General features: G+C 44.2%; 1 protein-coding gene across 3 annotated transcripts in view; it reads left to right on the top strand.

The window, feature by feature from the left end:
• SH3RF1 (SH3 domain containing ring finger 1) overlaps positions 1–19,655 on the top strand; it is a 333,338-nt gene that overhangs the window by 10,872 nt on the left and 302,811 nt on the right. For all 3 annotated transcript variants that reach the window (XM_086962420.1, XM_086962419.1, XM_086962421.1), the window contains exon 2: positions 1,731–2,216. In XM_086962420.1, the coding sequence (XP_086818546.1) occupies positions 1,803–2,216 (414 nt within the window). In that variant the 5' untranslated portion in view covers positions 1,731–1,802. The remainder of the gene's footprint in view (positions 1–1,730; positions 2,217–19,655) is intronic.

Genomic DNA, 19,655 nt, shown 5'->3' with positions numbered 1-19,655 from the left:
TCTGGGACCAGGAGTGTGCCTCCGTCATCTGGCCTCCATACATCCACACTGGACTCCTCGTCTTCTGCTGGATGGTCAGACAACTACGCAAAGGAGCACAAGTTGATGGAGACCAGAAATGTAGAATATGAAGGAGTACCACCGGTTTTTGTGTTATGTATGGTAACAGAGATTTGTATATCATTGTATTGCCATTAGTACGGCAGGGGGGTGCCTTTGTGCCCAGATCTCGAGGAGGATGTCACAGTTTGAAGTCTTCTATTTCAGAATGTGTATATTGCATATCTACCACTGGAATTTCTTCTAGGGAATAGTGACAACTTCACAGAAGAAAATGCTGACCCAGAAGCACTAACATCCATTACTGCGGTGGAGAAATAACTGGGCTTTGACCTGGTTTCTTGACGCTCATTCGCTTGTGAAAGCAAAACACTTTTTCATTTCGCTCCTCCTAATAAACAGATCCAGCTAGAGTAAAAAAGCGTGGCAGCTCACGTTATCATTCTAGTGTGCAATGTATTTATTACGTGGTTGCACTTCTATAGGAATGTTGTACATTACTGTACGATAAGAAGAACATTCCAGCCTTCCTCTAGCTTCGAAATTATCATTTTAAAATTAGTAACGGCGAATATTGCTGAACAATACATGCTCGGTTAGGCATGATCCACTGTTTGTCCTTTATGTACAGGCGTCTTTTGGGCAATCAGATAGAACAGTTAATGAGGGACACATTTCTTGTGGTTCAAAAAAAACAGCAAATAGCAGTAGGAATCGACAGTTGCACCACCCTAATGTATACACAAACAGTCAAGGCAAAACCTCATTTGCTATAGTTGCCCACCTCTTAGGTCCACTGCTAGAGAACCCTAATTATACAAACAAGATTAGAGACCAGAGAGGCAACAATTTATAATACGGTAGACAAATAAATTCTTGTTCAAAAACAGTTTTCATATATGTTGACAAAAGAAGTGACGGTCCTTCAAGTTGTTCTTCAAATATATATTTATTGTAGTCTTTTTGCAAAACCGACACGTACGGAGACATCGGAATGGGAGCTGGATGGCGTCACGTTACTCTGCCTCATAATTTATGACATCCAGTGACACATATCACAGTGTCTACCCGAATCTAGTACACTATTTACTGAGACCCGACTAATATAAGTTTTTGAGTAAGCTTCAATTGGAAATCTCATTACGACCTCAAGACCGTTTCCGTTTTCCGTACACACTGGAAATGTTATACCTAAATAGAAAGTGTGCGGACTACACTACTGATGGACAGCTTTAATTCGCCATCTACGTCTTTGAGTCCGCCACCTGTGGGAGAACACTTTGCAGTTTCTCTGATGTTCAATTATTTCTTTGCCCTGAGGAAGCCCAATTTCTGGGCGAAACGCGTTGGCTGTCATTTCTGTCGAGATATAATTTGAAGACTACAATAACTATATATTTGAAGAACAACTTGAAGGACCGTCACTTCTTTTGTCAACATATATGAAAACTGTTTTTGAACAAGAATGTATTTGTCTACCGTATTATAAATTGTTGCCTCTCTGTTCTCTAATCTTGAGGGACACATTTCTTGTTTTTGTAGATCTGAAATAAGCTGTTGATTTTTGGTAAATGTTTTCGACTATAAAACTCAATGTTAGTGGCCCACAAGTTTGAAATGCAAGAATTGCTAATCATCTCCTTCTTTTTCCTTTGTTTTCCTATACTTAGCGCTAAAGCCAATGAGGCATGGACGTAACCTGATCACTTTCATCCCCTAAGAACCGCTGCAATTGTTCACAAATGCTTATTTCTGCGCAAAACTCCCTCGAGAGGAAGATGGACGAGTCTGCGTTGTTGGATCTCTTGGAGTGCCCAGTTTGCCTGGAGCGCCTCGACGCAGCCGCCAAAGTCCTGCCCTGCCAGCACACCTTTTGCAAGCGATGCTTGCTGGGCATTGTGAGCTCGCGCAACGAGCTGCGCTGCCCCGAGTGCAGAACCTTAGTTGATTGTGGGGTGGATGACCTTCCCAGCAACATCCTGCTGGTCCGGCTGCTGGACGGCATCAAGCAGAGGCCGAGGAAGGCTGGCAACGGAGGCAATGGCACCAATTCACTAAGGACTCATGGGGGTACTGCAGCAAGCTGTGGCGGAAAAGATCTTCAGTGTCCTCAAGGAGGACAGCCAAGAGTACAAGCATGGAGTCCTCCCGTCAGGGTATGTACCTAGTAGAGTCTATTTGCATATTTTGATTTATAAGTACCTAGTAAAGCCTATTTGCATGTTTTGAGATACATGCAGGTGATTTTAAAGTGGGGGGAGGATATTGTTTTTATAGGGTGCGTGCGGCCAACCGTTTTATGGCAAATGCTCTTTTATCATGCAGTGCCTTTTTTGTTCCCTTTCCTTGATGTTTTGTTGTGCTGCTACTGTCAGTGTGCTCAAGCTGTTGGCACTCCATTAACACATGTGAGAAAACCGCTTTCTAATTGAACGCCTGTGTCTCAACTGCCCACATGGGTTTCATTTTGCTTTTCTTGCCTTCTCAAAATGTGCCTCCCAAGTTCATTAAACAGACTTTCCATCTACTGCAAAGCTGAAAACGTGGACCTCTTTAGCTGTTTGTTGATTATCTTGTACTTCATGCGGCTGCAGGATTAGGTGCACACTAGTGACCTAGCGGAACACTGTGATTGTACCAAATTCTGTTTTTTGTCAGCCAATGCTTATCCTCTTAATGTTTCATAAAGGGTGGCCTGGTTCCCAGGAGTGGCATTTTGTGTCCCCCAAAAGCCCCTTGTCATAAAGCATCGGACAGAGGTGGTGAGAAACTGAAAAGGGTTCTAGATTTCAGTTTGTCATGCCGCACTCCCGGAATCTAACTCGATGTTCATGAGTGTTTTAAAGTGACTAGAATAACAAAAGTCCCCTTGGAGGGGCAGTATTGAGAGAAGGGGAATCAGATTTTGGACCGCATGGTCTATTTACTAACAAGAAGAAACCAGCCTACTACAGAGCAGGAACCACAAAGCTTTCTTTCATGTTATACAGCAGTATTCGTCCAGATAGGGAACAATGTTCTTACCAACCTCAAACAAAGGAAAACAGGACTATGATGTAAATTTATATTCACCACAACTACAGGGACATCCAAAGTGCACCACTAAAACCAGTAGCACAGCAACCCAACAACCCTAGCCCCACTCAACCAACAATCACAGTGTTCCGCTAGGTCACTAGTGTGCACCTAATCCTGCAGCCGCATGAAGTACAAGATAATTTAGATTTTTCACAGCCTGCTGGGCAGAAAATCTGGATTTTATTAAGGACACGGAGGCTAATATTATGCAAATCTCCTTTATTACCACAGCTCAGCAGCAATAATGGAATAGAACTTTGTGAACATTCTAAAGAGAAGACTAGTCCCTCTCTGACCAGGCATCTTCCTTCTTGTCAGGCTGCGAAGAAAGATGATCAACGTGAGAACCACCCTCAACACAGGCGCTCAGCCAGTCTAAACATACTAATCTCTTAGGTCACTCAATTTTGAACCAAATTCTGTTTTTTGTCAGCCAATGCTTATCCTCTTAATGTTTCATAAAGGGTGGCCTGGTTCCCAGGAGTGGCATTTTGTGTCCCCCAAAAGCCACTCAATTTTGAACCAAATTCTGTTTTTTGTCAGCCAATGCTTATCCTCTTAATGTTTCATAAAGGGTGGCCTGGTTCCCAGGAGTGGCATTTTGTGTCCCTCCTGATCTTTTTCAACAACCTGTTTCGGTCTCTTACGCCCCCCTCACCTCCCTCCTGATTATGAATTATGAGTTTAACCCCATCTTAATCATACTAGTATAGTTAATCTTAGATTTTACCACTCCATCTCAGAGAGAACCACCCTCAACACAGGCGCTCAGCCAGTCTAAACATACTAATCTCTTAGGTCACTCAATTTTGAACCAAATTCTGTTTTTTGTCAGCCAATGCTTATCCTCTTAATGTTTCATAAAGGGTGGCCTGGTTCCCAGGAGTGGCATTTTGTGTCCCCCAAAAGCCCCTTGTCATAAAGCATCGGACAGAGGTGGTGAGAAACTGAAAAGGGTTCTAGATTTCAGTTTGTCATGCCGCACTCCCGGAATCTAACTCGATGTTCATGAGTGTTTTAAAGTGACTAGAATAACAAAAGTCCCCTTGGAGGGGCAGTATTGAGAGAAGGGGAATCAGATTTTGGACCGCATGGTCTATTTACTAACAAGAAGAAACCAGCCTACTACAGAGCAGGAACCACAAAGCTTTCTTTCATGTTATACAGCAGTATTCGTCCAGATAGGGAACAATGTTCTTACCAACCTCAAACAAAGGAAAACAGGACTATGATGTAAATTTATATTCACCACAACTACAGGGACATCCAAAGTGCACCACTAAAACCAGTAGCACAGCAACCCAACAACCCTAGCCCCACTCAACCAACAATCACAGTGTTCCGCTAGGTCACTAGTGTGCACCTAATCCTGCAGCCGCATGAAGTACAAGATAATTTAGATTTTTCACAGCCTGCTGGGCAGAAAATCTGGATTTTATTAAGGACACGGAGGCTAATATTATGCAAATCTCCTTTATTACCACAGCTCAGCAGCAATAATGGAATAGAACTTTGTGAACATTCTAAAGAGAAGACTAGTCCCTCTCTGACCAGGCATCTTCCTTCTTGTCAGGCTGCGAAGAAAGATGATCAACGTGAGGAAAAGATTAGGGAAAACAGGATTCCAAGGAATAAACTTTCAAGATTCCGACGAATAAACTTTCAGGATTCCAACGAATAAACTTTCAGCATCAGAATTCCAACAAATAAAATTTCAGCTCCATGCCAGTCGATATGCCTTTCTTGTACCTTGAGCCCACGACTCAGAAATGAGTCTGAAAGCATTTGGCGAAAGCCCAGGGATTTGCCATTGTCTCCTGAAATCCTCCAGGCCGTCAGAGTTAGAAGACCCTGATCCACGAGGGGGTGGACGTCTCCCTCTGGACCCAAGAGTATTTCCCTGAAAGGGGGTATTAGAATTGGAAAGTCTATGCACATTTCCAGAATGACTGGAAACCAGGCTTGGGACCTCCAAAGAGGAGCTATTACAGTTATGATGTCGTGGTAGCGTCGAGCATGAAGGAGAAGCCGAGGGAGTAAAGCAAACGGCGGGAAGGCATAAGGTCTCAGACCTCTCCAATCTTGTAGGAAGGCATCTACATTCTGAGCTTGAGGGTCTGGTCTCCAACTGAAAAATTCTTTCAGTTGTGTGTTTAGACGATCTGCAAAAAGGTCTGTCTTGTATGGACCCCATATTGATTGGATGGCCAAAAAGATCTGTCTGTCTAATCTCCAGTTGCTCGAATCTCTGAAATTCCTGGAGTACCAGTCTGCGACACTGTTGTTCAGGCCCGGGATATGTTCCGCTATAACCGAAATACCTTTGTTCAAGCAATATTCCCAAAAGCTCTTGGCAAGGTCTGTTAGGCCCTTGGAATGTGGACCGCCCAGTTTGTTGACATAGCGGACTGCCGAAACATTGTCCATGCGTAATGTCACACAGCATTTCGCTGTTTTGGGTGTAAAACAACGAATTGCAAATGAACCTGCCAGTAATTCTAAGCAGTTGATATGCAATCTCTTCTCTTGAGTGGTCCAACGACCGCCCGTGGAGTATCTCCCACATCTCGCTCCCCATCCTTCTAAGCTCGCATCTGATTCTATTATCAGATCCGGTTGTTCCCCGAAGATGGCTCTGCCGTTCCATGCTTCCGCATTCCTGAGCCACCAAAGCAGTTCCGTCTTTGATTCTTGATTCAAAGAAATCATGTGGGAATATGAATGGTTCGATCTTAGAGCGCTCGCTTTTAGTCTTTGGAGTGCCCGATAATGGAGGGGTCCCGGGAAGATAGCTTGGATTGTCGAAGAAAGGAGGCCAACGATCCTCGCTAGTACTCTCAGAGGGAAGGTCTTCTTCACGAGAGCCTTCCTCAACTCTTTCCTTACTTTCCTGACTTTTTCGGAGGGTAATTTCAGTTCCGCTTTGAGGGTGTCTACCGTAAAGCCTAGGAATTGTGTTTGTTGTTCGGGAATAGTACAAGATTTCTTGGTATTTATGATGAAACCCAGATGTTCCAGGATCTGAATTGCAAGGTTTGTGTGGAGAGATGCAGTCTCTTTCGATTGGGCCATTATAAGGATGTCGTCTAGGTATATGATTAGTCTTACCCCTCTCTGCCTGAGCCAGGCGGTTACAGGGCGTAACACCTTGGTGAAACACCAGGGGGCGGACGACAGACCGAATGGGAGACTGCAGAATTGGTAAAGTTTTCCCAGCCAAGTGAATTGAAGGAATTTTTGGTGGGGTTCCCAGATGGGAATTGTTAAGTAGGCGTCTTTCAGGTCTAACCTCGTGAGCCAGTCCCCTTTTCTCAAAATATTCCTTAGGAGGTGAATGCCCTCCATTTTGAAATGTTGGTAAACTACCCAACGATTTAAATCTTTTAGGTTTATTACTGGCCTCTGTTCCTTGTTTTTCTTCTCTACTAGAAAAACATTGCTGAGGAAACCTTGTGTTTGCGTCTCGACAATTGCCCCTTTTTGTAGCAGTTCTTGTACTTCTTTGGAGACTAAGTCTCGATCTTTGAGAGAGAAAGTGATCTCGCGAGGGGAACGTGTTTGAAAGGGAGTACCCAGGAAATCTATTTTGTAACCCTTTACTGTATCTAAAACCCAGTTGTCTTGTGTTACTAAGTTCCAATTCCGAGCGAATTGGCGTAGTCTCCCTCCCACCTTTGGAGGGATATCTGAATGGTCTTTCAAGGTTCTTACCTGAGGAAAAGGAACGTTGTCTCCGTTCGCCTCTGAAGGTGCGTCCTCGGTTCCTCTGTCTCTGCGGGAAGAATTGGGATCCATAGTTGTTGGAGCCGTAGTTGCTGGAGAATCTTCCTCCTCGGGTGTTAAAGGGTCTAGAAGATTGAGTTCCGCGGCCGGGGAAACGACCCCGTATTCTCCCGGCCCTGGCAAAAACTCTATCGTTGAATACTCTTTTGATATCCTTTTGTGATTTTTGGATTGAGCTGAACGCGCTCACATACTTAGCCATTTCTTTAATGAAGTCCTCGCCGAAGAGGAGACCTTGTGAGTCGGGACCTCCGTCTTTTTTGGCTAGTTCAATGAGTTTAGGGTCTATTTTAAGTAAGACTCCTTTTCTCCTTTCGGTGGAGATGGCAGTATTAGCGTTGCCAACAAGGCATATTGCTCTTTGTACCCATTCCCGTAGTTCTTTGACGTCGATTTGGTTATTTCCTACGTATGCAGATTCTGTCATCTCGAATATTTTAGCAAGGGGTCCTATTACATCGAGAAGGCGATCTTGACAAGATTTAAGACCTTTATCCATGCCTTTCCTAGGATCTCTGTTATTTTTGGCTATAAAAGCCACGACCTTAGGGTCTAACTCTGGGGTCATTGCGACCTTATTTGGTAGGGATGGGCGTGGGCATTCGGATCTAAGTCTAGATCTCACTTCTTGGGGTATTTCTCTTCTGAGCCAGAATGAAAGATAGTCAACGATATGTTGGGAGGGGGTCCATTCTGGGGAGAGTGGGTGCTTGATTAGGAGGGGGTCAAACATTTCTTCCCCGAAGGGGTCTAGAGGCATATTGTTAGAGGCTGAGGCCTTAGAAGCACCATCTAAGTTTCTGCTTCGTGTAGTATTGTCATCCTCCACATCTGTATTAAATCCTGATGAGCACGATAGCTCAATCTCTTCCTCACAGCTTTCGTCGCTGTTGATGTGGGTACGGAGTTCTGGGCCTGTAGCATGCCCATCTGGGTTGCCCGAGGCACCAATCTGGTCAGCGCCCCTAGGGCCTGTAGGAGTAGAGCTCTTCAGCTTTTTGGCGCCTTTTTTGGATTGGGTTGGGATAATGGCCCTTTTTTTGTTACTTTTAGATATCCCATTAGCTTTGCTGGTAGAGGGTAGATTGGAAAGCGAGTCCAATTTTTTGTTAATAGCGTCGTCAATTGAGCCCAAGGCTTTTTCTAGAGCCTTATTGACGAGTTCCTCTAATTTTTGGTCAAGAGATGGTGATGTAGACATTGTTGTGTCCTTGATAATAGATAGCCTCTTTGTTAATAAGTATACTTTTCCCCCTTTTTTTTTTTTTTTTTTTTTTGGTTTAAATGATAAGGGGAGGTGAGCTAATTAATCGGAAAAATTACCGATTAAGAAAAAACGCGAGGTTGAAGGGTGAGAGAAAGAGCTGGTTTGAGGAAATGACCGTTCGTGTGCCTGACGCCGATAGAAATGGTCGTCAGGTACACAAAATGGTTGCTACGCACGTAGCGACGTGCGTGGTGCCGGTTAGGGTGCTTTCTTCTAAGGCGCCGCGTCAATCGTGTGCGCGGCGAAGGGTGAGTGGAGGCGATGGGGCGGGGGGAGCCGCGAGTAAGGTAGGAGCAGCGCGAGGAGCGCTAATCGACTTGTGTGATTATTTGAAGAAGAGGGAGAATGAACGGCAGCGCGGGGGGAGCCGCGAGTAAGGTAGGAGCAGCGCGAGGAGCGCTAACCGAATTGTGTGATTATTTGAAGAGGGAGAATGAACGGCAGCGCGAGGGTGTCCGCGCAAGATAATATCGATAGCCGGCATTTCAAGAAATGAAAGAAAGTAACATCGTAAGGGCGATTTAAGGCATTGTGTAATTTAGATACAGAAGTCTCGATATCGGTGCCTTAACAAGTGTAGAAAAGTGTAGAAAAACAGAGTCACTGCTGATAGAAAGGGAAAATAAATCATGCCCATAAACAGTCTTATCAATATCATAGAAAACTAAATCATGCTCATAAACAGTGTTATCAATATCATACATCAGTCTTCATAAGCAGTCATTGCAGTCATAAACAGTCTTAGCAATATCATACATCAGGTTAAATCAGGTTATAGTACTAAGCTTGGAGAGATAGTACTTATCTTTCTGAGCAGCAGCAACAAAGAAGGAAGATGCCTGGTCAGAGAGGGACTAGTCTTCTCTTTAGAATGTTCACAAAGTTCTATTCCATTATTGCTGCTGAGCTGTGGTAATAAAGGAGATTTGCATAATATTAGCCTCCGTGTCGTGCCATAAAATCCAGATTTTCTGCCCAGCAGGCTGTGAAAAATCTAAATTATCTTGTACTTCATGCGGCTGCAGGATTAGGTGCACACTAGTGACCTAGCGGAACACTGTGATTGTTGGTTGAGTGGGGCTAGGGTTGTTGGGTTGCTGTGCTACTGGTTTTAATGGTGCACTTTGGATGTCCCTGTAGTTGTGGTGAATATAAATTTACATCATAGTCCTGTTTTCCTTTGTTTGAGGTTGGTAAGAACATTGTTCCCTATCTGGACGAATACTGCTGTATAACATGAAAGAAAGCTTTGTGGTTCCTGCTCTGTAGTAGGCTGGTTTCTTCTTGTTAGTAAATAGACCATGCGGTCCAAAATCTGATTCCCCTTCTCTCAATACTGCCCCTCCAAGGGGACTTTTGTTATTCTAGTCACTTTAAAACACTCATGAACATCGAGTTAGATTCCGGGAGTGCGGCATGACAAACTGAAATCTAGAACCCTTTTCAGTTTCTCACCACCTCTGTCCGATGCTTTATGACAAGGGGCTTTTGGGGGACACAAAATGCCACTCCTGGGAACCAGGCCACCCTTTATGAAACATTAAGAGGATAAGCATTGGCTGACAAAAAACAGAATTTGGTTCAAAATTGAGTGACCTAAGAGATTAGTATGTTTAGACTGGCTGAGCGCCTGTGTTGAGGGTGGTTCTCTCTGAGATGGAGTGGTAAAATCTAAGATTAACTATACTAGTATGATTAAGATGGGGTTAAACTCATAATTCATAATCAGGAGGGAGGTGAGGGGGGCGTAAGAGACCGAAACAGGTTGTAGAAAAAGGTCCTGAAGCACTTGCATGACACAATCTATTTGCCCCTGGGACAAGAAGCACAACACAGTTGGTATTTACACTGTTTTGCACACCCTTATAAGAATAAATAGAGCCCAAGGATGTCAGTCCTCTACCAGAGGTAGAAGATTGGACAGTGTGATTTCACAATGGGCTAATTTGTAGATGGCAGACATGGCACAATCCGCATCCCTTATTTTTAACGTGTAGGAAAGGTCTTGTCCTGTAAAGGCATAGTCAAGTTGATGAGGCCAACCTGCCGGAGTACATGGTGCTGTTCTTGCAGCTGGTTGGTGAGTCTGGAGCACTGCTGAGGCAGTTACAGCCCCCCTCGAACAGCACCACACCCCTGACTTGTGCTAGACCACGTAAGAGACTGACAGTAAATAAGGAGGTAAGCGTGTGTACTGTGAGTGTAGGTGTTGACTTTTAGCACCTGACAGAAACTGGAATGCATGAATACAGAGCAGGAGTATTGGGGAGAGTTGTACTGTAATCAACTCTTGAGAGGGGTGACCTATGGGAATTTTAGGAGCAATGCTATTTGGGTCAGAGTAGGTTGATTAGGCTACGTGATTTCTACAGTACACCATTTTATGGTGGCCAGAGACATACGTGACAACAGTGCAGTTGGTGTCAAAGTCTCAAGCTGATTATCTATGTATGTGTTTACTATGTATAAGCCGCTTTCAACATACCACTCATCCTTGAAATGGTAGAAATATATCATTTGTGTGTTTGTGTAGAAATATCACTTGGATTCAGTGCTTAAATGTTAGGTATGCAACCAAATACTATATGAAGATATTTGGATTGCAATGTAATCATCATTTCAGGCAAAATCCGTGCACACCTGAACAAGATGAGATGTTTATAACTAGAAATGTTCTAATATTTTTTTCGGTGCTCTAAATAAAGACCATCTTTCTAGTTGTCGAGTACCTTCCTAGACAGAAAATTCTTGTTTGGAATTCTAAAATCTTTTTTTTTCTTCTTGCATTTGCGAAGGACCTTGTTAGTAACTTGTACAGTGCTGCTATTAATATGAAAAGTGTCCGTGGGGGGTTTGGATTAAAAGGCTAGAGAGGTTGTGAATGATTGAAGTCCCCTTTTGTTCTGTTTGGGAAGTGATACAGCTTCAGCTGTGTTAAATTTCACTGCCCCGCTTACGTTTAGCATCAAGACAATTCATTCGCAAGACCCGCGTTCATCTTATTCCTTTCGGTCTGCCTGTTTTTTGCAGCTGATAGATCTGCCCGCGTCACACTGCCATTGTTCCGGAAGGCTGTGCGCAAGTCACGGGAGCAGGTATTGTTTGTTACTGTGGTGACTAGACGCTGTAAGTAAACACTGCCAACACATACCGTTGAATACTATGTAGTGCAGTGCATACAGCGCAGAGTGAATATTCATGCTACCAGGCTAGGGGTTCAGAATGCTTTGACTGGAAACTGTTTTTGCGGTGGAATTGTAATTGTCTACCACCAACTATTTGTAATAGGTCCCATAACATTCGAGAAACCCACGTCCAGTTCTTGTATTTAAGTAGTAGTCTCCTCACCACAGAGCTGTTACAGTACTGATATATGAATCTGTGCAGTTGTGCTGTAACCACAGCTAAATTTCCAGTTTACACATTTACAATAAATAATCAACATTTTGTTCAATGTTTTGTTGTCATGTGTCTGGTAATGCTAATATTATTCCTATATGGGTTCCTGGAGTGTCTCAGTCTCCCTATGAAAATCAGCGCACTTTACAGTGCTGTTGACACAACCCACGTGCATAGTGAGCCACCCTTAGGAAATTTCAGGCAGTGTGGTGTTGGTGTAAACAACTTTTTTTTCTCCTTTTCATTTTTCAGGAAGGTTTTTGTGAATGGTCGTTATTTGGAGCTCTGCACAAGGCAATGTAGTATCATCAGGTGCACGTACTATTTGCACCCAGTTTTGCATATCACATTTATTACTTTCTCTGATCGAAATTCTCCGAGCATTTTGCAACCCCTAATTCCTCCGGGTTCATGGCTGTGCAGTGCTGGTGAGTAGGTGCTCAAAAGTGGTCAAAAAAGAGAGTTGCACACGTTATTCCCCGTTGCACTGGGGGAAACAACTCGTAATATGGTTTAAAAAAAGAGCCTACTGATGAAATGCTTGAATATTCTTCAGGCATTTCAGCACTGAGAATGTGGCCGTATGCTTTTACATTTTTTTTATTTTTTACTTGAACAGTGTTTGTATTCCTCCCCCATATCCATGTATTTGCCTGTACAACATTTATTGTTGAAATGCTTTGAGATGTGTGACTACATTCGTTTCCCTTCTCTAGATGTCCAGCTTGCCTCAGTGGCCATGATGGGGCGGTTTCTGCTTTGCTGTGCAGACATGGCCCCCCGTTTTGAGTGGGTCCCTGTGAGCGCTGCTACTCAGCCGTCCCCTTCTTATGTCTGTAGGACAGTACCCTCAAGGTCACCTTTATTTAGAGTGCAGGGTCGCCCCGGACTAAGGAGCCCCGGACGACACCGGAAACAGTATTCTGCGATGTGGTGGTGCACACGGACCTCTTCCGGGTCACCGGGTGCGATGCCCTGAGTACATGCAAACATACGTAGCCCTTCCGTGTGCCTTTTTAAAACCGTTTAAGACTTGAAAACCCAGAGAGAGCTTGCTTAGCAGGGGGATTGATTTATCGACACAAACCAGAAAGTCCAGCGCTATCTTCTGATCCTGCCTGCGGGCCAGATTAGATTTTACTTGGAGATTTCAGGTGCGCCTTTAATGAAGCCGGCGCAGACATAGCTGCTGGCTACGTGCAGCAATTGCCTTCGTCTTCTGGATGACACTGTGAAATTACCTGCGGAAGGAATGCATTGTGTCCGGAGACAGCGTATAAGCAGCTCCCGTTTTTAAGCGCCCCCCCTCCACCCCCAACAAATCACTTCGGTGCCTTTTCAGTAAATCGTCTGCAGTTTTAATTTCCTCTGCCTCTGAGACTGTCGGTGACTCACGCCTGCTACTTTAAACCCCAACTGTTTGTAGGAAGCCACAATGCTGGAGGCAGACGGGGCTGGAACATGTAGTTTACTCGTTTCTGTGAGACTGAGCTATTTGGGAGGCAAGATGGCGAAAGATGGTCCCTACGCGTCTCGGTCAGAATCATGCAGATTTTTTTCTAAAGATGTCCTGATCTGGCAGAATCAAGACAACCCTCTTGAATTTGTGTGTCTTTAGACTGCTGCATAGTTTAAGCAGTCCAACGTTCCCACTGCTTTTTAAAGTCACTGCTGCCACAAAGTAACCCCACGCTGTTGAGCTCTGTCAAAGATTTCGTGCAAATGAGAACGCACTGCAGCAAAATGTGCCTGTCTCGTGATTTGGGTAGACTCCTGTTTGGTTTGCTTACTGGACCCCTGTGCTGATTTACAACTCCGTTTCTGGTGGATGGAGAGAGCAAGCAGTCACCTCAGTTGGACACAAACCAACTGGTTATGTTCGAAGGGTAACTAACTTAAGTCCTTTATATGCAAAATTGGCACGCCCTTCTTTACATACGTCCTCAAATAGCATTCTTGGCAAGTTTAGCTCATCCCGCCTTGACTGCGGCTTGTCTGGCTAGGCTACCTGCACAGTGCAAACAATGCAAAATGCATCAACAGTGTTGGCCGGTGGAACAAAGAGGACATTCTCTAGCTCGCTGATCCTGGCACCTATTCATCAGCCGCTGGTGCATTAGTGTACAAAGTCTACAGAGACCTTTACACAGCACATGCACCATATCATAGCCTATCTTTAGCTTTTGCTAAATTCCTTCATTTAACTAGTAACTCAGTGACATCCCGCAGGGGCCGAGGAGCCACACTTAGTGGCAAAGACTGCTTAGTAGAGCTCTTCACTTTGAACTCTGTAGGAAACGAAGCACCACTTATTATTTTGGGCTAAGCCTAAGACTCCGCTGTTTCCCATGCTCACTAACATTCTTCTAAACACTTTAGACCGTTCGTATCCCACAGCCTGACCAGTGGTTCAAGCACCCTAAGTGAAATATTAATCACCAAAAGCGCTGCAGTGCCATACTAATAACTACTAGCCCAGTGTCACAACTGGTGTGAACTGTACAGTGTAGCATTTGCTCTCATCCAATTGTACTTGCTAACCGTATGCTTTTTTGCAGTAAATTGCTGTGAAGTGATCAGAGTTGCCTGTTTAGCGCTACATAACACAGCAGAAATAAAGAAATAAAAATTACATTTGTGCCAAGGCAAATTAGTAGAACGTTGCATTTGTTTGTAGTCCCCCCCTCCTAAAAAAATGGCAGATTCTGTTCTAATAGGATTGTGCTACAAATTAAGGTAAAGCTGTGTGACATCAACAGCTGCTGCCAAAGAACAGTCATTTTGCTTCTGTGAGCAGATTCCAAGTCTTCACAAAGATCTAGTCCCAATATCTTATCAGTACTAGACAGATGACATGTGACGTCACATAGTTTATCATCCTCGGTCAAAGTTTTAAGCAGTTGTCAACGTGTAAGCTTCTTGCATGCCATTGACTGATTTTCAGTCATTACTATCACATCCTCCCTGCTCTTGAAAGCCACTTCTTATGTGGTTTGCTCTTATCCCCTCACCTTATCTGTAGCATCGTTCTTCAGTGATGTTCTCTGTTCTGCATCTGCTGGTTGGTCCTTGGACCCCTTTTTGTGGGGATATTTTATGAATGCTAGTGACGCCTTTCTAATCGCAGTGTATACAACTTATGAGCCTCTCTGCTTCAGCCCCAAATGGTCACCGGTCGCTCTAGTGCTGTTCCTCTGAATGCTTATGTGCTCAGTTTGACTCCTGAAGAATAGTGACCGGTTCTGTTGCTCCCCCTCTCACTCTTCTCATTCACTCTTTACATTTGTAAACCTTTTCCCCATGTACTTGTGGTCTAAACCATGTACCAATTTGCTTGTCCTTTCTGGTTTGTCTGCCTTTTTCTCTATATCCTACCAGACATTCGGCATCCAGTCCCAGGTGCAGTTGTTACGGTGAGACATTACTGACATTGTTGGGTGTGGAGTAGTACACCTGTCTCCCTTTTCTGCTGGCAGTAGTCCAGTGCACCTCGCCCCCATCCTCTTTGAGGTACTAACAGTGCTTAATTGCCCATGGGTGTAGGCAGTGGGACCGGCTCTCATTTTTTAGGTCTCTGCCTTATTTTTCGCCACCAGACAGAGTTAACTTTCAGTAGAGTCTGAATGATTGGAAATCAGTAACAAAGGGAGAAAGCAGGAATAAAATCATCATGCAATGCAAGATTGAGATAAAGAGACACTGTGTAGGATGAAGCTCAAAATGGTGCCTTATTATTCCACATCCCCAGCCTTTGGCAGCAAATTCCAGTAAAATAACTTTGGGCCCGTGCACTTAAAAAAAAATATATCTTTTTAAGTATTATATGTCGACAAAAATCATAGTAATGCCATGTTTCCATTTGATCGGCCTTCAAAATCCTAATTACCTTTTATATATATATATCCCCCATTGTGTACTGCTCATTTTATTGACTATACCATAATGAAATGGCTCGTCACTTAGATTATTTAATTTAGGTTGCTGCATCCCATACCACTCTTGCTTTTTTGTAGTTATTCATTTTTTCAACCCCTCTGAGGTGTCAGTTCTGTGACAGAAGTTCGTCACATCTGTGAATGGTCACGCCTTAGCTACCAGCTCCTTCCACATTGACATGAATGCATCGAAAAGCGTTGATCTGTGCACTAGTGTCTATAGCACATTGTGTCGCCTCGCTTTCCTCAAATTAATCTCTTTAATATTTTCTACTTTCAATTGGGCAGTTCTAAGGCTGCTGACGAAGATTTCTTACTAACCTAATTGCTGCTACCCCTGTCTGCAGAATGGGCTAGCCTCAAATGCTTCACTGAAATATCACTAGTCAGATGTATTTCTAAGCCAGGATCGGGTCCCACTTGTGATAATTGGTCACTTTTGTTTTATGCATGTTGGGGTCTGTCAGTGATAACATAAATAAGGCACTGTGTCAAAATTCTTATATAAGTGGATGGAAGTTTCTGACTCCTAATTTTTAGTTTTATCGGCGATCTTCTCCTTTTTATTGAGGTGAACCGAATCCTTTTGACAAATATGCCTTGAAGGTTAGCTTGGTCCTCATGTACATACATATCAGAGAAAATTACCTTAACGAAGATGCTTTAAACAATCTAAGATTGCTCTGGCAGCCTAAAGACATCGCCTTCATGAGACCCTCTGTAGCCATTTATTCCCAAGGCGCAGGCATCTGCCCTATTTCAGGACCACAGAAAGAATTGGCCGAGATGGGAATGTTAGCAGTTGTTTCATTCTTTTTGTACATTTTGTGTTGGGTAGCATTCTATATTGTTGTAGAAAAATCCATTCCACCCTGTCATATAGTTGTATGTGCCCGGTGGCTGACATATGTGTGGTACCTGGCCTCAGCTGCTTGGTTTCGATTGCATGGTCTGCGTTGCGCGGGCGGCTTGTCTTGCATTATCTGTGGCAAGCGCTTTATTGGATGCGTGCAGTCATTGGCCTCCTGAGCCCCTCAGTGCAGCATTGCAAACACACTGTTGTTGGGGTGTGTGCTGAAGCAACCAATCGAACCCTGTGAAATCGAGAAGTGGAAGGGAGGCCTGAGATCAAAAGCTTGCAATCAATCTGCTGAGCCAGTGATAGAGAGAAAATTGATTTGCACACCCTTTAAGAGAACAGAATGCGGGCTGCACTTAATAAGCCATTTATCAAACTCAATGGCTTCTGCAGACATCCATACATTCATCAGGACAGCGCAGGCGGGACTGATGAGATTCTCTTTCACCTGCCTGTGCAGAAACCTCCAGAAAGTTCCTAGAAGCCGAATGTTGGACATTAAAAAAAAATGGCTAAGACATACGTAAATGGACTTTTATATTTTTGCATGAACCTGCATCCTTTGTTCTAGAAAACAAATCACAGTTCCTAATCCACTAGCTGCGCATGAAGCGAGACTGTCGAGCAGTTGTTTTTCATAGTTCGGTCAGTTGTTGCTCACCACAGAGCGAGGACACTGCTGCCCATGCGACTGCCTCATGGTGCCGCGGGAGGCTCTGCGAACAGTTTATGCAGGCGTTCAGTACGACGCTCACATGTGGTTCTAAGCGCCCAGCTTCTCACGTATGACATCACTTAGGGATGCAAGACCCATATTTTTTATATTTCCAGACTTAGAAAATGAGTTGGAAGTGATGCTGTGGGGTGGAGGACATAACCACCTGGCTTGCCGAAGATGAAAGCGTTGAGCACTTCCTCTTCAATCTGCAACTAATGCTCGGATCTTCTGAAGACCTGGCTGTGTTTTAGATCAGGGATCCAGCCTCGGTCCCAGATTGTGCTACGTAAAACTGGAAGATCAAAAAGTTGGAATGATGCAAAGCAGAGCCCCTTGGCGTTCACCCGCCTTTAATTCGCTCCTTGCGCTTCCTTCTTGGGATGCAGTGCGTTACCTTCAAAGGGACGAGGTGATGATGGCTGGGGCAGAGCAACAATAAAGGAAGCAGGGGGAGCTTGAGGCTTAACACACAGTGCTACAGGATGTTGTGAAAGCCGCCGAGTTTGGAACGCAACCTCGTACAAATTCCTTGGGAACTGGGTGAACCCTGAAAGGAGGTGCGTGCTGGGACCTATGTCGCTCCTCTGAGGAAATGATGAATTACAAATGCTCCAAAAATCAGTGTTTTGATCTTTCTGGTTTCGTTTTATATTGGGAAAGTGGCACATGTATTGAGCCAGAGCTTTATTGTAAATAAGTTACTCTTACAGGGAGTGTTTTAAAGAGTATGTGTGAGCTAGCTTCTAGTTGACCAGCTCTTTCCCCTCGCAGATAAACTTCTAAGACCCTTTGATGTCATGTCCTTTATTAACTTGCTTCAGTATAATGGAAATCAGAAGTACCATGAGCTTTCTTTCCTTCATGGCATTTGTTTATGTTGAGCTTCATATCCACATGCTGGTGAGTAATTACAATCATTACTCTGCTTTCTGATCTAATCTGGATGAAAAGCCGAAAGGAACCCACTGGATAATGCACATTGTTAGGCTCCGGTAACAAGAGGCATACATGTGGGCGCCACCAACTACTGAGCTGCCTTCTGGGCTTTTGCATGTTCTGGTCCTCTGCTACATATCGGAATTGCTAGCCCTGTAGACCGATCCTGATTTGGGTCCCTGGTACATGCCTTAACATGAAGATCTTTGCAAACTAGACAAACATGGCTGCATTAAAGGGTAGAGGGATTCTGGCACTAAATGTTTAGCTTCCAGGCACTACAGCCTTACATCTGGTGTCGTCTGGATCATCTGGCATGGATGGAGCCTCCTTGTTATAGGATACCTGCATTTGCCTAGTTGTGAAACCCTGTAGGATGCGTCCATGCAGGAGAGTTTTTAATTCTTCTCTGCTCTTGCCATTCTTGAGAGACTGTCCATGTGTGAGGGTATTCAAACAGCAGGCCCAGCACGAAGGACTCCAGACATTCACTCTCCATTGCATGATTACCCGTGAGATTGGCTTCCTAGCAAGTCCCTGGTTGGTGTGCTGTGTAGTTTACCTCTTATGTGAAGTCTTCCTTAGCTAGTCCCTGATATGTGGGGCCAGCTTCACAGTTTAGGTTCAGGCACCTGACCATACATCTGACCTTTTGAATTGATATGGGGCCTGCATTAGCACAACAGGTTTCAGCACCTCGAGTGATTGACAAATTTGAAAGACTGGTCTCACCATGGTGGATATGAGGCACCATTTAGAAATGTCAGCATCCTTGATTAAACCATGGAGAAGAGCGCCCTAATAAATGTTGCCAAACTGTACATTTAATTAAGCCACAAATCGAGGTGTATCCATAGTTCACTTATTCTGTTTTTTTTTCAGAATAGGAAGGAAATTATAAGACCGAAGAGCAATAAAGATACAACTCAGTTGACCGTCGGTGTCCAACGGCGCCAGCCCTGGGCCTGAATTGTATAGTCTGTCCAAGGGAAATGTAAATGAGGCGTGCTTGTAATCATTGTATGTAGATTTTTCCATTCGTATATCCTGAAAATCTGGCATGGACCATCCCTCGAGGATTCCCCTGCAGTAGACTGATTGATTGAGGGATAATTAAGTCCATCAGTCAGAGATGTCGGAGCAGTTCAGATGTGGTCCAGTCCCACAGGGGTGATTGTGGACGCCTCTCAATCTGTAGATAGGTCCATATATCAGTGTCGTGATTAAAAGTCACCATCGTCCAGCTGATGCTGCTCAGAACAGGCACGCGTTGAGTGGAGCCTCTTTGGAACAGGTGCTTAGAGCTTTGCTGCTGCCTGTAGCAGCGAATATTTGAATCTTCTATGAACTATAATGGCTCCCAAGAAAGAGTGTGTGTTGAAAATCTCACTGCACAGCCATGTTCCTGGAAGTCCCACTAATGCTGGGAAAAAGACGCAAGATTCGAATTGTGGTACTTGGTGCATTAAAGTGTATGGAACTGCAGACCTTCCAAAATCTTATGACGTTAACAGGGTGGGGTGGTTGAGTGCATGCGTTGTGGTCCACCAACACCTGAGGGGCCGGCTCTCCGCTCCCAGGTAAAGGTGCCCTCTGCTAATTACTGGCCCATTTCCTTTA

The sequence above is a fragment of the Lissotriton vulgaris genome, chromosome 3_1 (genome assembly GCF_964263255.1).
Source record: "Lissotriton vulgaris chromosome 3_1, aLisVul1.2, whole genome shotgun sequence".
NCBI lineage: Eukaryota > Metazoa > Chordata > Amphibia > Caudata > Salamandridae > Lissotriton > Lissotriton vulgaris.
This window is presented reverse-complemented; position numbering and strand designations above follow the sequence as displayed.